The sequence below is a fragment of the Accipiter gentilis genome, chromosome 17, assembly GCF_929443795.1.
Source record: "Accipiter gentilis chromosome 17, bAccGen1.1, whole genome shotgun sequence".
Lineage (NCBI taxonomy): Eukaryota > Metazoa > Chordata > Aves > Accipitriformes > Accipitridae > Astur > Astur gentilis.
Genome location: NC_064896.1, coordinates 27,228,570 through 27,246,342, shown reverse-complemented (window position 1 = coordinate 27,246,342; position 17,773 = coordinate 27,228,570). Strand labels below are relative to the sequence as shown.

General features: G+C 35.7%; 1 protein-coding gene across 5 annotated transcripts in view; it reads right to left on the bottom strand.

The window, feature by feature from the left end:
* Positions 1–17,773, bottom strand: part of PPFIA1 (PTPRF interacting protein alpha 1) — a 59,666-nt gene that overhangs the window by 40,854 nt on the left and 1,039 nt on the right. For all 5 annotated transcript variants that reach the window (XM_049821264.1, XM_049821266.1, XM_049821265.1 and 2 more), the window contains exon 2: positions 16,544–16,807. In XM_049821264.1, the coding sequence (XP_049677221.1) occupies positions 16,544–16,807 (264 nt within the window). The remainder of the gene's footprint in view (positions 1–16,543; positions 16,808–17,773) is intronic.

Sequence of the window (17,773 nt, the reverse complement as noted above, 5' to 3'; positions counted from 1 at the left end):
TACATAAAAAAATGTGTATGAGCTTCACCTTCTGAAAAAACAGCTGTATATTTGAAATGAAGGCTATTCACTCTTCAAATAATTATAGTACATACAGTTCTACTCCATTGCATACTTCTGTGCAAATATAAATTTTAGCACAAATATATCATAATTATGACACAAACCATCACACTGTCAGATGACCCAAAAAAGAACAATTCACACAGGAATTTATATTGCTGCTGCATAAAAAGACTGCCATGTATTTTTGGCATTGCATAATACCTCCATTGCTGTTTATTTTGACAAAGTATAGTTGCTTTGAGTCCCATAAACTGCCTAATAAAGAAAACTTGAATGTCCTTAGTTTCAGTTGACACTGCCAAAAGACATGTCCTTTCTAGTTTTAATACTCACCTTCAACAGTAGACAATTTGTGATCTTCTCAAGCAGCTCAAAAGCAGAAAAACTATTTACAACTTTATCATTTCAAAAAAGTTTGAGTTGTCTCATAATTTCTTCTTTGGCATTAGATGTACATACAGAAAGAATTAAAGGAAAAAGAAAAATCCTGAGAAACTTTCCTACTTATTCACAAAGCTGTATTACTTTTCTGTAATTACAAAGAAGATTGAGAACATCAGAATGAAGTTCTGCTCTGCTTCTGGTTGCCATCAAAATAATAAATACCCACTCTGAAGACTGACAAGAACAGGACTCAGAATAAGCACTTTAGAGCACTTGCAAGAATCGGTCAGAAAGTGCCGGATATACTAGTTAAATATCCCCTGTTGATTAGAACTTACGTACAAATATCCATACTGTACACTAAACTGAAATGTTTACTGAAGAAAGTAATTTTCTGAACCAACTGAATCATTCCAAGTATGACACTCTTGCTGCCAGAAATAAATAACTCAACAAAAAGCTAAATTGAGCCATTAAGTTTGCTGTTGTTCAGTAATACATGGGGGGGGGGGAGGTTGTCCACAAACTCCATGATTTTTTTAAAGCAATAGTTTCTTTTACATCAACCTTCAGAACCGACCATCAACCTTTAGTATTTTAGAGGCCACAACATAAACATCCTTCCAAAAGTTGGATCAGCTGGTGTCTAGCTGACAAGCCGTTTGGTTACTTGTGAGATCTCGATCCAGGAACATTACAGCTTTCAGGTTCTCTTTGTGTTTATTACAAGTGTAATTTATAGATAGTACATGCTCTACAGACAAAGAACTATAAGTTTGCTTGGAATTTACTCAAGCAAAAAAATTTATTCCACAATAAAATGCCACACCACTCTTGAGTGGATAAAGAATCATGGATTACAGGCAACAACATGACCAGAAAGCTTATTTAAAGGATGAAGACATAAAAAGAAACCTATTTTAAATTCATCAAAGAAAATATGAAATATTATTAAAGTAGTATCATCTGGCAATACAAGGATGAAGATGCGACTGTTGCATCTTTAGGAACATCTCTGCCAGAAATATGAGTGGAATTTATCTGTTTAATATCCAAGTAATACTTTGTTTTACTGTTAACATTCTGTTCCGTAGCCTGCATATTAAACAACCCACTCAAAAGTCTGAGAAGCTGAAGAGAGCATGAGAAGAACAACTGGAGAAAGCGCAGGCCATCAGGGATGAGAAACCAATGGAATCTGAGATAAGTTTCCATCACGTTATTTACATTACATATAAACCACAATTATTCCAAATGATGCATGCGTGAAAATGCCAAATACACAGTCTTAAACAAAACAAAGAAAACCTAAATATCTATGCTTAACAGGGTATTTCATAGCCTCTTCATTTTAGACCTAAGGGGCTTAGGTAGCACACAGTGACCAATATCCCCAATACATTTGGAAGTTCCTAGCAAGCAAATTTTTGTACCAATTAAGTCATACCAGTTTAGGTTAGGGTTTTTTTAAGCTAACAGTCAGAATTATGAAATAGTTCAAGGGTAGAGTTTAAACCGGAAAGAATTGACATGTTTTAATCATCAAATCCAGCCTTCCAAGAAAACACAGTTATACGCACTTTAACAAAAACAAATCCAGAAGAAACAACAACCAACAAAAATTATGCTCTGCCTGTTCCGCCTAATATATCAGATTGCTTTCAACCTTTCCAGATCTCTGGCATGTGCTAATGGGAAAGAGAAAAATCAGCCTAGACTGGGTAAAGAAAAATATTTTGCTTTTCACCTAGTGAAATTAATTTCCATTAAGTATCAAGCAGCCTGAATTTTCTAACCTGGAAACATATAACTTATTTCAAGCATTAAGAGAATCAGTTCTATGAAGTAAGTTTATTTTTTGTTTTCAAAAACCCCAACAACTTAAAAGGGGATGTAAGAAAATACTTAAAGTAATGTTAAAATACAGTTAAGTCAAATTCTTGCATTTCAGAGCACTGAAAGGTTTTTCATGCTCAAAGTAGTTGTTCTTCCAACTGGAGCTAACTACCCCCCGGAGTAAGAATACACTGTAGCTTATAATATAATTAATATATCAACCTCCTTTCCCAGTTCTCCTTATGCATAAGATGTTTCAGAACTCAAAAGACCACTACCCAAACACAGGTGCAGATTTCTTTACTATTAAAAAAATTCTCACATTCCAACTAGTGGTATGGAGATATTTTAAAACATTTAATACCACCTTTGGTCAACTCTCAGAAGTTTATATTTTCCTTGACTCATAAAATGTACCTTTTTTTTTTTTAGCAAAAACTGTAATACTGCATGAAAACACTCAAGTGAATATTGCTGCCAACTGACAGTCAGTGACTAATCCTAAACCTGAGTAACTTTTTATCATTCTAGCCCTCTTTTTTAGTACGGTATTCTTCAAGCTTACTTCTTGGATTGACCTATCTAGGCTTCGTCATTAACACTGCTCAATCCTAAACAGGCAATTAAGTTTTAAAGTGTTTACAGTTGCATAATGTTATTGCTCTGGAATGAAACTCGCTGTTTCCAGTCGGCTTTGGAGCTGAAAGTACAATCAACTGCCTAGTGTTTGACAAGCAATGAGCAAAACGACTCTTAACTCACAGCCAGTAGGTACCAAACATATGCCCAAGAGCAAAATGGAAAAGCTTATAGTAAGACCAAGTCTCCATGGTAATAAATAGGTTTCCAGTTACCATCCCGAGTGAGTTGCTTAAATTTATGCACAGCGTTCACTGAGCCTGAACTACAAAACACTAAATACAGACTTCATTGCTACCAGCTTTCAGGAAGCGCTGCTTGTTGAAGTGCAAGAAAACATAAATGAGGAAGGGTGGTATTTGGCAGCTTTGCAAGAGGAATGCAGAAGTAACAGGAAAAGAGAGGTAGAAACACACTAGTTCCATGTTCTCCCTCTTGTAGCTCCTCTTCCCTGTTTTAACACATTTCTGATAGACATGTTATATTTAGGGTGTGGGGGATAAAAGTACTGGAAACCAAACATGGCTGGATCCAGCCTCTCACTCCTTGAAGGATCAGAGGTTCTCCTTTCACCACATTCATCAATGCTCAAACTTTACACACACTACGGAACAGTTTGGAAAGTGAGCCTGTAAACTCTAGTACACAGAGCAAAGCATAAGTCGAAGGTGGCTCCTGTTTGCCCCACTACACTCAAATCATTAACTACAGCCTGTATAAGCCACCCAGACTACCAAAATCATTACCACCTATACTCTTGCATTTCATTTTTTCTAAACCCAGCAAAACAGTGCTGTTATGTATACAACACTAGGGGCAAAGCTTCATGCAAAAATGTATCTTTGTGCATCAGTGGAGAGCCAACAGTCACTGATTATATACTGTACTTTGCACTGCAAAGTACACATGCTGATCTCTGAGCACCTTCCAAGCTCCACCGTTAATTAGACCTACACACAACAGAGTGAATACAATAATCGTATATGCAACAAATGATATCTACAAGACTGTTTGCTGGTAATGTGCTGGAAGTCAAAACTAAGCCACAGCTGCATCCTACAACTTCTTTGTAGGTCTGTGAAATTAAGGAAAGAGAACATCAAGTTGTTTAAATAAGTCAGAAAATTTCATCCAGCTACTCCTCTTTCAATCTAACAACTTGTAGTTTGCTAATGCATGTTCCTGTAGGGCAACCAGCCTTGCGATCTTTGAAAGATTGAAAATCCATAATTTCTCCAGGTAGTTTGTTAATCTTTTCATCATCCTTAACAAATCATTGCCAGCATTTGAGGCTTGTTCAAAGTATGGTAGATCACACAGGGTATGTTTTCAGTTAAGCCGGGTGGACACAACCCATTTTTACCATAGCCTTTTAAACTACTTTTAAAGCTACAGATGTGTATCAAAGATTACATATCGAACCAGTGAACAACTATACCAAAGTACTTAATTCTTCCCAAAGGCTTTCTCCAAATACTCAGTTGGGGGATTTACCCTGCAATTTAACAGAACGCACAGAGGATTAACAAGAAATGAACAAACTGAACACTATCTAGAAACACTAGTTTCTAGTTTTAAGCTATTTTCTTCTCTTGTCTTTGTAAAATACTTTTAAAATGTTGTCCCTACTCAGGCAACATTGTGACTCTTCCGAGTAAGTAAGTCCAAAAGTAGAACCACTACAACAGCTGTAGGGTAACAGCTGCCTAACAGCAAGCATAGGAAATACAGCAGCGCTCTTCAGACTTGCACGAAACTTAGCATCTATTCATATGCAATGGTGGCTGAAAACCTTATTCCATCACATAACTAGAATCTTTTCATTGTGGTGGTTATGCAGTGTTCCACCTTAGCTGCTCTTGGATGTACATGAATATGTCCCCTGAAAGGGCATATATTGCACAAAAGTATTCAAAACCATACCAAGCTTGTTCAACTCGGAGAAAAAAAAAGTACAAGATCAGCTAAAATATGTACCAGGAAAACTTTAGTCATCATTGAAAAACAGGCTTTTCAACTTGGGATGTGTCTTGCTACTTTGTGCAGAACTGTGACTGTTGAGACTGGTCAATAACACAGTAATCCTTCCCAATACTGTACCTGTCCAAGTACCAATATTCCAGAAGAATTATTTACCTTAACACAGAAATAAGTTTACAATACATGGGGGCAGGTGTTAGGAAAAACAAATGCCTCTCAGTTACACTCTGAATCAGTGAATTCTAAGGGTTTCACAATATGAGTTACCACATTCCTGCACCCCTAGCCTAGTCTATTTTGATTAGTAACTAATACAGTAAGTAGTAGCACAACTTCTTAGTTGTAGCTTTAGGCATCTCCATTTTTGGAGTCCATGGCAGTGAAGAAACCTACCCACGCCCATACCCACTATGGCAAAAGGAGAATACAGTTGTACTTAATTAAAGAGGAAGAATCTTGCATTACCAGTTCGACAAGATATGGCACAAAACCAGTCTCCATCTTTAATATGACACTATAGAGATTTCACTGAAGTTTCTCCTCTCCACATAAAGCTGGTCAAGATTTCCTGGGATCCTATACAGGATTTCACAGCGTACAATGCTCCTGAAAAATGCCAAACTGTAAAACAACTGCATGATGCTGATTAAATTTAATAAGTTCAGTATTTTTCCTGGGACCCTGCATTATGAAGGCTAAGCAGCTACTACAAAAGCTATAGCAAGACCTTTTAAGTTGTAAACAACATTGAACTGTCAGTTTCCTTGGGCAAGGAAAAGTATGCATTTTCCCTGTACATCAACTCTAAACATACTGCACTCACAAGAAATAGCACAATTCGGACTCAGCTGACATTTAATATTAAATTCCTATGACTTTTATGAATTAAAAATTGTTTAATCCTAAATACTGTGTTCTAGTGTGTTTAAAAAATTAATCCTCACATAACTAATACTTCACTATTTTTTAGAAATAGACCCAGGACAAGATCAGTCATGCATGATTATTTCAGTGACAAGATACTCCTGCTTGCAAAAACTGTAAGCAGCAGCTGAGGCACTGCCCTGCCCTATTCTAATCATTCATCTAGGCCTCTGGTCCTCAGGTTTAGCTCTGTGGCTAGTAGTTGTAAAGTACGTTTTTCACACTATGTTAAAAGAGAATGCTTGGGAATATCTGAATAAGGCTGGCCAAGCCACCCTCATTAAACAAGCATCAACATGTACTTCCCCTTCAGTGCTCTCCTATTATTTTTTTTTTTTTTTTTTTGCCAAGTGATGAACACTTCAGTCTTATAATTTCAAACTTGTTTAAGCAAGTAATACTCAATGAAGACAGATAGATGCCTTCAGCAGGAAATTCAACTTACAGGCTCTTTACGTTTTATTTGTCTTTGTACTCTATCACCCCAGTTTACATGCTAAGTGAATTTACTGGGCTAACTGAAGCTAAATATATCCAAATCAACAATATTTGGAATAAATGCAACTGGACCATTCCATGGAAAAGTTGCTCAGTTTTTACAAATAAAGTCAACTCTAAAGCCCATGCAAAAAGAGTATAGTCTTAGGTCTTACAACAGACAAGTCTGGTATTTAAACACACAAAAATTTAACTCAGCTACACAGATTAAGTGTCAAAGAGTTGGTTTGGGGGGTGTTGTTAAGCTTTTTTTTAATAAAATTTTTTGCCTGCCACAAAAGATATCCATAGTCAACAGTTCCGAACTTCGAAACTACCTGAACTCACAAAGCCTGTTATATCACAGAACAAAACCAGGGGTATGAATAACACTAAAAGGCAGGGAAGGAGGGGGGGAAAAAAAAAAAAAAAAAAAAAAAAAGGCACAAGGACAGTCTGTTAATACACTGCAACCAGTAACAAATGCAGAAGCAAAAGATGAATCGGTGAGGAACCTGGTCTAAGGAGAGGAAGAAGCTCCTATTCCACACTGGGCTACAAACAAGGGAAAGATGATGCAACCGGGAAACCCTGCAGCCCCCTATTCAGTTTAGAGAAAAGGCATGCTTGGCCCATTTCTCCTCTACTACCTCCCAGGACTTAATCTTTTACAACAATTGCACAAAATACAGAAGAGTGTTATGCAGTCTCTAAAGACTACGGTTCCAACAGGGGATCAGAGTTACACCAATGTAAGTATCAGAATAAATAAGGTTACAGGAGGGGAAAAGGACAGCTGCTTTCCTGCATGGACAAGCAGTGAGAGCTAAAATCCTAAAAAGCTTTTTTATTTCCACTTTACATGAAGTAAAGTAATTCCAGATTTCTAAAAACAAAGGCTCAGCTTTTGGAAGATAATGTTGTTGAACCACACCCTCAAAGGACATTCTGAAAACTCAAGCTACATGTTCTAAATGAAATAAATTACTAGATGCACCTGCCTCGTGCTCTTCAACACAAAGCCAAAAGAATGTTATGACCTTCTAAACCTTTTCCCCCATGAACTACAAAAAGGTGATAATACTGCATGAAAAATACATTACTCTGGAATTAAAAAAAAAAAAAAAAAAAAGATTCACAGTGGTATCCCAAGGCATCCCTGAAATTATTTACACCAAACTTTTGGGCATTCACCTAAATGTAATATGGCAAATAGAGAGACCTTTGAAGAGATATTCTGAAGTTAGAAGTTTACCTAAGACATGCGTAAACATGTAAAAACCCCAACCAGATTCACCCATACATCCAAGACTGCTCTCCATATGTGCTCTGCTGTTCCAACCTTGGTCTCTCAGGTATAGAGTCAGCCTTTACACCCATAATTAGATTATCTGAAGAACTTCTAGTACTACAGGTAACTCTTTCAAAAACAGAATCCCATTTAAATTTTTAAATGACCTTTGATTTGGGTCAAAAGTTTCTTTTATTTCTGGGTTTCCAAATTAAAACACAAAAGGCAGCCCGCACCTTAAATCTTAGTAGAAGCAAGCAATTCAAGTGTGAGATGTCAGTCAGGACTTTAAATACGATACACAACAGAACCTTAAAGAATATGAAATTACACAGAGTTCAAGTTCCTACTGGGAACAGTAAATCCACAAGTCTTACTCAAGCACAAACTACAGTGAAAACCACAGCTAGTAAGAGAATTTAGGTCCAGTATTATTCATTTGGCAAGGTGAATGAACCCCACCATGTTACAGATCACCATTTCAGCTACCACATTTCCCATTTATGGATAGCAGTGCAAAGAAAAGAAGAGTTTTGACTATGACATTCTATTGGAAAAAGTATGTATTGCTAAACTATTGTGTGACAGGCTCACATAAGACATTTGAGAATCCACAACTCAAACCCACAAATCGACAATTTAAATTCTGCCATTGATCAAGACACAAGTCCTTTCAGATGCATACAGCAGAATTCCCTTTTCCCCCAATTTTCTTTCCTAAAACAATTTTGAATTACACAGTGAGAAAACTTTTGTATCAAGCATTCTGTGAAACATACAATAAAACAAACAAGCAAGTCCACTTTCAGATATCTCTCTCCCTTTTCAATGGCTTGTTTCATGATCACACTTGAAAATTCAGAAATAGTACTACAACAGCTTAAAAATTGGTTACTATTTACTGACATAACCATAGATCCAGTACCATTAAAGTAACAGGAATTTACAATCCTCTTTATTGAATGAGCCCTCTCCACATTAAAGAAAGTTTCAGCTTTTACACCAAGGATTTCGGCAGCCAAAATTTCTTTTCAAGTAATTCAAAATAAACACCATTTCTCATTACAGGAAACGGTCAATGTTAAGAAGACAATGATTAATAAACTTCACCAACTGCAAGGTAGTTTATCTAGATGAACATTCATAGTTACATCCTTGAACTATACATCGAGCCAGTCTAAACTTTTTTATACGTCAACACAAAAATTCTTTGTTTAAACTGCACATCTTAAGGTGGTTTTGTTTTGGTTTTTTAAACTATGTAAATGATTCAGCTACCTAAGCTTATATAATTATGTCCTTATACTGTGCACTGTTCTGTAAATTTGAGATGGGGAAAAAAACCCACAATCTCACTTCTTTTGACAGTAAAGAGTTTATTAACTCATGGCCTACATTCTTTACTCATTTTTACCAGATATTCTACCCTGCAATTCTTTATAAAAGGTAAATATGCATTTAAAAACAACGTTTCCCTACACATAATTTAAACTGAACAAAACCAAATTCAAGATGTATTTATATGGGAGGTAGGATTAAAAAAAAAAAAAAAAAAAAAAAAGCATTGTGCTTCAGAATATTTCCAGACAATTAGATGTGAAACAGAGCTAGATACCAAACTCTACCACGTACTAGCAATAGGAGTAAGGCACAACACGGCATGGCCCAGAGTATACCCAAACAGAGACTACTGTTCTACAGGGGGAAGGGAGATGGAAATAAGAAAAAAAAAATCTAAAATTTAAAAAAAAAACCCAAAAACAAACAAACAAACAGAAAACCCACAAAGGCTGCCCATTTTCCTATCGCAACAAATAGAAACCACCTGCTTATCTTCCAAGGGGAAGTTCTTTTCTCTCCTCAGCAAAACTAGAAGGATGCGCCTATCAAATTTCTCAAGCTTTTTTCCACTTGGCCCTTTAAACAAGTGATGGTCCTTGTTTAAGATCCGCCCTGAAGATATCTGATTATGCTTAATACTGGTAGTATAAGGATCTCTTTGTTAAGGAATCTTGGAGCATCTCATAGAAGTTCTAAAACAAAATACTATTTCTATACATTTACATTTCTGAAAACATAGTCATAAAACCGATGAACTACAGTACAAGAGATGTTGACTGTTCTTATTCATATGTACCCATCAAAAGTTATAGTATTTCAGATGCAACCAAAATTATATTCCCACTAAGATTTTCACTACCATCCTCAAAAACCATATCCCTGAGTAGACACAAACATAAACACATGAGAAAAGTTCAAGGCTAGCCACTGTGGAACAGCAGAAGAGAAGATTAAGCAACAAAGCTTCTCTTCTAAAAATGTTACAGCTCTAGCCACTGTAGGAACAGGCCACAGAGCCATGTCATGCTGATCAGAAGAAAAGGCGCTGATTTTCCACAGAGCTTATATGAAACCCAAGGTAACGTCTGAAATAGATAAAGGTCATAGGCAAAAAGCAAGTTAACCAACTATTCACATCAATTTAGAGAGAACCTAAAGGAAAACAACACATCAGAATGAAACCGAGCATTAACTTTAACAAACATTGTGATCATAGTACTCCTCTAATTCTAAATATATGAACTAGAAGAGTAATCTCCTCAAGTGACCTACAGATATGTATTCAGCTCACTACACAATTATCTGGAGTTTACAAAATGCAGAAACAGTATTTCCATGTACTCCTGTGAAAAAGTCAAGTTGAATAAAAAACTCACTCCACTGGACAGCAAAATAATTCTTCTTTCAGCCTGGAGAATGTGAAAGCATTTTTCCTGGCAAGAATTGCCACCCATTTCCCCATTTACACTTGGAGACTCCACAGGCAGGCTTACAAAAAATACACTTGGGAAGTTATAACATAGAGATTACCTGACATACACAATGCAAATTTATCCCTTCTCAATGTTTGTGGCCTGAGATCCATATGCGCAAGAGATTATGATAAGTATTTTCTAATATATGTCAACAGATACCAGTCAGTCTTACAGACTTAAAGTGACTTAAGCTCCCTAAATTGCTAGAAGCGGCTTACATGAAGACCTCTGCCATATTCATTTAAAGCAGGAAAAGTAAAAAAAAGCAAAATTAAGTTAAAATGTGAAGTATATTAATTGAGTTCTGGGATGCAGAGCTAACTGAGGAAGAGCAAAAACCAAAATTACTAATAGACAGCTAAAATATTCTCTCCAAAGATTCAGGTTCTCTGACAACATTGTTAACCGTAAGGGATCTACATATATCAAAACACAAACAAATGTGCACTCTTAATTCTAAGATCAAATCCTATAGTGAGTAAAACTAACATCCACCTCTCCTAAATAAATACCAAAAAGGAGAAACCAAAGTCAGAGGCCAGTGGATGTTAAAACACTAAGAACTTGTAAGGGGGGAGAACTGTATTTTTAATTCATATTTACCTGCTTAAAAAAAAAAAAAAAGTTTTTTCTTTTTTTTTTTTTTTTTAAACATCCAGATGGAAGTTGCAACTATGTAGCCAAACTGAATTAAGTGTGGCTAACAAGTATCCTTAAAGGAGTTTTTAGTTATACTCTTAAAAAAAAAAGACAGATAAAAAATAGAAGGGCTTGCATACAAAGAATTCTCAGAATACCAGAATAAACACTACCTGTTGTACAAGAGGCTACAGGCGAGTTAGCATAGATGAGTATATATGTGAAGTTCACCTTATATTTTTAAAACAACTTGTTTTGATTATAGCTCTTTTCACCCAAGCTTATATACAGCCTGTTTGTTAGACTGCAAGTTAGACTACAGCGCACCAAATATTAATAAGCCCATTATCAGACATTTGTACATAGTAACAGAAGAGTAGGAAAAAATAATCACTAGCTCATCTTTCAGGGCTACATCCACTATTAAAAACAAACAAAAAGCATTTCTGTGTCATCACCAAAACATTCTTCCTACATATAAACTAAGGAAAATAAAAACAATAGTTTTAGACTTCATAAAATCTTTTTATTAAAGGGATTGATGGACATCATAACAGCACTAAAGTCCATCCTCAAATACAAGAAAACTTAAAACTAATTCTAAATTTAATGTAGCTAAAAGGTCTATTTATAATCAAGGTAGCCTTAATTAAAAGCACAGTATAAACTGCAAGTTGCTAACAACAGACAAGCAGATGTCTGCTGGGTAGGGGTGGGATGTTTCAATAAACAAACTCACCTGAACATATTTAAATGAGAAACTAAGAAGTCAGAACAAATGCTAGAGACTTGGTCCTCAATATACTCCATTATATTATTTTTAAGTGTAGCTACTCCTCTCTCTTTTTGCCCAGTCGTAGAGCATACTTTCAGATAACTTCATATTCTGAAGGTTTTGGACAAAAGTTGTCTGTTTCTATGCCTTGCTACGAAAGAAATGTTAGGGAAGTTGAGGTTTATTGATACAGTCAGTGAAGAATTCTGAACATTAACTCCTGCCTCCATCTGACTTAAACTGGTATAGATAAAGACAAATCTATTCAGTAATTTACTAACAGTAAGAGCCAAGAAAGATTTAGCAACTGAAACTCAGCACAGACAAGACTAAAATTATAGTTGTCTGAAAATGCAACAGGAAGAGTCACGTTCATCTTTGCTGTCAGAATGGGATGACAGAAATGGGGGGCACGTCTGCTCTGACATACATTTGCACAGCTGAAATCCTTCTGGATCTCTATCATTTCTGAATACATGGCTTTCTGCTGAGATTAATATCATTTATCTAGAAGTCAGTACCACGTCTTGCTAGAGTAAGAAGTATAAGCTATGACACCTCAAGGCTTAACAGTTGTGAATACTGTAAATGGAGTTGCACTTAAAATGCCAGGGCAATTTCAGCTGCTGCAAAGTTTGGCAAGCCCTTTACTTAATGTACTTTCTGCAACTGTTTTCTTCACATTACGTACACTCATTTCTACATCTATGACATCCTGTATTATTTAAAACTTTTCTGGAGGAAATCCAAACAACACCATTATTAAAATGGCAAGTAAATCCCTGAGTTCATCATTATAAAACAATACCAGGGCAGTCTTCAGACCAAGAGTGTAGATACTTCTTACAAGCAAGACATCGAACAGTATTTCTGAGATTGTCTAAGGAAGATCACTCTATAGAGACATACCTGAATTTAAGTGAATACAAACAGACACACACTATTTCTAACTGAAGTGTGCAGTAGTGATAAAATATTTACTATAGATAGAAAGCAACTAAAGACAGCCTGCTGCGGACTCACTTTAAATGAAGATATGATGAGCAACCTATTAAAGCCAAAGCCAAACCAAAATTATAGGCAGCTTTTTTTTCCACCTTTAACTCCACACTACAGGAAAGGGCTCTTATTTACACACAGATACACACAGCCTCTGACAAAGTTCTCATCTGCCCCTATATATACACCTTGCTGAATACAGAAATTCTGAACAGGACCATCACAAATACAGAGAAAACTTCTATTTTACTTACCTTGCATAGAAATGAAAATAAAGCATGATAAATTTAAGACCAAAAGATTAGAAGTACAAGATTAAGATGGATCTTAATGAGTGTTGCTGTATTACAAAAGCATAATATTTGTCCATCAGCTTATAGAATTCTTAACATACATATTAAAATTGTGAATTCATCAACTGTGCTTTTATTTGTGCTAAGTACCAGAGTCTCTGTAAATTAAACTCTAGTGTTCTCCATCCAAAACAAATATCTTGTTGTCATTTACAGAAACATCTACGTGAAATTCTACCAGCAAAATGAACCCTAACCTACAATACCTTAATGCAAGAAGTGGCAGTTACTTGGAACTCACCTGCCTTAAGTTCAAAACTTAACTTTTAAATGCAGTAGCATCCTGTATGTTTTGCAGATTAACTTAAAAATTTTGAACCCTGAATGTTGTAGAATAAACTCTAGAAGGCACATAAAGGGCATAATTAAGTCCACTAAGACCATAAATAAATCATAACTGAATGCGTTTACATTAAAAATAAAAGTTCTCTAAGTTCTCGAAGTAAAAATTTAATTTTCACTTTTTACTGTGAAAAATTCCAGGAAGAATAAAAATAATTTTAAGTTCTTGCACAGCAATTTGATTTCATCAAGTTCATCTTCCAAGGTCAGAGTACAGTTTGACTAGGGTAATCTATAATAGAAGGTAACTCCCAGAAAACAAAAAGCATTGCCAAGAATCCAGTTATTTTATCAAGACAATGTTGATGTATTTCATTTCCAGCTGTCCATACAAGAAAAACTTGTCAGTTTTACTCTGTGTAAATGTAACAGATAAAGCACATCTATACGATTGGAATGCTCTTCCCTCTGTGAATCGGACATCCACAACAAAAGTCTTCTTACTCTAAATACCTGTTTCAGGTTTATGTGAGCTAGAGCTGAGGCCTTTAAATTATTAGCTGACCACCACATTACAAGTATACTAGAAAAGTCTGCTTCTTTGTCACTTCAGAAAATGCACATCACTGCTGCAGAATAAATTGCATTTACTTTTATCATCTAAAAGATGTGCAAATACACAAGTACCCATTTGCCATTTTTTAACTATACACACACCAGTATGAGCCTCTTCCTTACGCACAGAAACTCAGTGAATATAAGGAATTAAGTAGAGGGATGCCATTAGAAATTGAGTGTCTTCATATTAAAGACAGAGAAGTAGTTTTGGTATAGAAGCAATCAATCTGGCATTCCTTCTTTTATACAAGGAGTTTCCATCAGTCATCAGAACTTTCTAACTGGCTGATTCAGTTAAAAATATAAAACAGGAAAATTATACCTACAAACAATTCAATTTAATACTCCTTAAGATAAAGTACTCCCAAATCAACTACAAAGACATGTTACAAGGTATGTGCCAAGTCTGAGGGAGAAATAATACACTGGTTACATAGTGACTTAGTAATCCATGCAGTTATACTAGTATTTGTACAACTAGTTAAATTGATCTTCACATCTCTTTCTACTAAATTGAAAATAACTACTATGATAAAAAAAACTTTTAAAAAATGTACACTACTAAATCTCTTCTTTCCTGAAAAAAAAAAAAAAATAAAAATAACACAGTTGTCAGTAAATTTAAGTTATCCTGCTTCTACCCCTCCTTGAAATCCACAGCTAAACAATGGGTCATTTGAGACAGCAGTTCAAAAGAATGCTCAGCTTGAAATAATTAACAAAAAAGTTTGAATAGTTTCAAGTATTACAGTCACCACAAAGTTTTCCTAGTGAACACTTACTAGAATTTAAAAAAAACAACAAACATTGTTTCTCCTCGTCAGAAATTTACACCTATGAAGTAACTGACTCTTTACCATAACGACAACAAAAACTTGTCAAATACAGCAGCTACTTCTGATTGTAGCAAGAATAATAACATATTTTTGACTTTTGAAAGCACCATCATCACCTTCCATAATCATTTGAGCTCAAGCACCACTGAGGACAAAAGTGGTAGAGTTTCACACCACGACAACAGTATTTTTCAACAGCAATCTACAAAAATCCATGCATTAATCTTTTAGAAACGTTTAAAAAGAAATGTTTACATGTAAGTAGCTTACGAGATTTAGGAAGAAAAGCTAAGAACTTAGAAGAGAAAAGAGGAACAGTACAGTTTAGACCTTGGGTGATTCTACTCAGCCACAAATTCAAGTATAACAGTCTACAGATCATACAATTGGTTAATGGCATCCATTAATGTAGCAGACCTGAAATAGCGGCTAAAGAGAAGCCACAATTATTACAATAAAAAAAACAAAGAATGATTTTTGCCTGGAGCACATGATTTAACACAGGGAGCAGCAAAGGTTGGAAAGTTCTCCTTTCTGATTTCCATCACACCCTTGTAACACAACTAGATTAACATGTATTACTTTTTAGTTTCTATCCCTTAGTAATTGCCAGTACCAATTACCATACCAAGAGTCATACAGTGATTACATTATAATGAGAGCAGTGGAAACAGATGGGTCAGAAGGGTTTAAAACTACTGTTTTAAAGGTTATAAACAGTAATTGCAATATTTAAGGAAATGTAAACATTTGTAAAAATAACAAGTATTCTTGGAATAACGTATGCAAGTATAACATCATCATGACATACTCGGGACAACAACCGATGATGCTAGAAAGTGCAAGGCTATCAACAGTTAACTGACACCTGAAAGCAGCCTCTGCTTTGCCTACAACCAAATGCTTTTCCAAGTGTTCAAAGTTCAGTTGTATTCTTTTTAACTAGAATGGATAAAACCCAAGATGTTCTGTAGACACCGATCACCCTTCCTAACTACGCACTACTGCCCTATGTAAAATATTTACACTACAGGCTGTATGTTGGTACACTGCATCCCCCAGAGTCAATATTATTAACTCCTAACAAGACAAAAAACAAACAAACAAATCCAAACTCTCCAAAAGGAACTAAAGAACTAAATGAGTTGAACAACACACTTGGGCTTCTACACTGCCACGACAACTCAGCAAAGTATTCACAAGGTAGCAGTCTTAAACTTTTCAGGTTTTTAAATCAAAGTCCATAACAGTATCAAATGGCCTGTATGTAATTCTTAAGCACGTGAATAAGGCAGTTAGAAACAACATTAAAAAAAATACTAGTGACAGAAGAAAGTCTATGAAGTTCTATTAAATGAAAGGATGTAGATACGACTTCACACTCAGGCTAAGCCAAAGAAATGCCAGAAACTGGGAAAGCATACTGGAAGGAAAGGGCTGATGCTCCCTGCTTTTGTATCTTTCTCAAAGTGAGCAAGGACCAACAGGTACTTCAGGAAAGTACTAAGCTAGATTCATCTTCCCTTAACATGACCTGACACTTCAGTAAATTAAATACACAAAAAGCCAACAAAATACCACAGAGAATACAAATATCGAAAGATACCTTCCTTTCAAAATGTCCATACCTGTGGAAGTGCAGTATTGAGCTGTCTCTGCAAGGAATCTCTCTCATGACCAACTTCATGTAGCTTGCCCTGGGTCAATGCTAGCGTCTCCTGAGTTTCTCTTAGTGTTTCCAGAAGGCGATCCCTTTCTTCCAACATGGATACCATTAATTGCTCAAAATGGGAATCAGCATCTGACTGTAACGGGGAACCTGAACCATGGCCTCCATTTCCCCCAGAGGGAATCTCTGCCTCACTGATGGTTGGCATCACCTCACACATCATCTTGAAACAAAATAAGACAAAACAAAGACCGTAAATTTAAAGTCAAATCTAAACAGGATAAGCAAAGGAACTTTGGATACTACCCATAGTACCAACTTAGCTTTCTCAATGATAGCATCAGCAAAGGTTGCCAACACCTTAGTGCTTGCCACTATTTCATTAAGACTGCAGGAGAAAAGGTGTACAATCAATTTAATCAAGGCATCACTTCATAATGAGAATCTTGTGACTTCTTGCAAAACCAGATTTTTACAGCTACGTTTCAAACTGTGATCTCATTTTAATGGATTTATATTTTTGTTAAGAGAAAACTGCTTCTGAGAACTTTAAAAAAAAACAAAGATAAGGCATGCAGCATGCCACCAAAAATTATACACTTACAGCAGTAACTGATTACAGTGCATATTTTGAGACTCATTATCTGCTTCTTCCAACGCTTGAAACATACAAAGATAGTATCTAAAACAGTACTTTGAGCTTATGCTGGCTGTAGAAAGTCTATGGTAAAAGTGATGCATGCAAATTAGTGGTAAATCCAAATAGTCCAATTCAGGAGATACACACGTAAAGGAAGATAAAAAGCAAAAAATTCATTATGAAATGGTAGCAGCTGTCACTGTGGATAACAAAAGCAAAGGTAAGCAAAAATAATTAAAGGCAGAGTATGAATACAGTTAACAACATAAATAAAAGTACTGTACTGTTAAACTGGAAGGAACTTAAGAGATCCTAACAGATCCTTACAAGAGGCCAAGGCATCAAGTTTTTAAAAAGCATGGAAAAAACCACTAATATAATTACTGCACACTCTCACTGAACCACTAAGACTTCTAAAGTTCTTCAGACAGCCTCTCTCAACACCACAAACCTACAAGAACCTAAGGCAAATCAGAAAAAGTAGCGCACTCAACCTCTCAGGTACCGCAACATTTGTTCTCAGCCTTAAATTTCACACTCATATCTGAA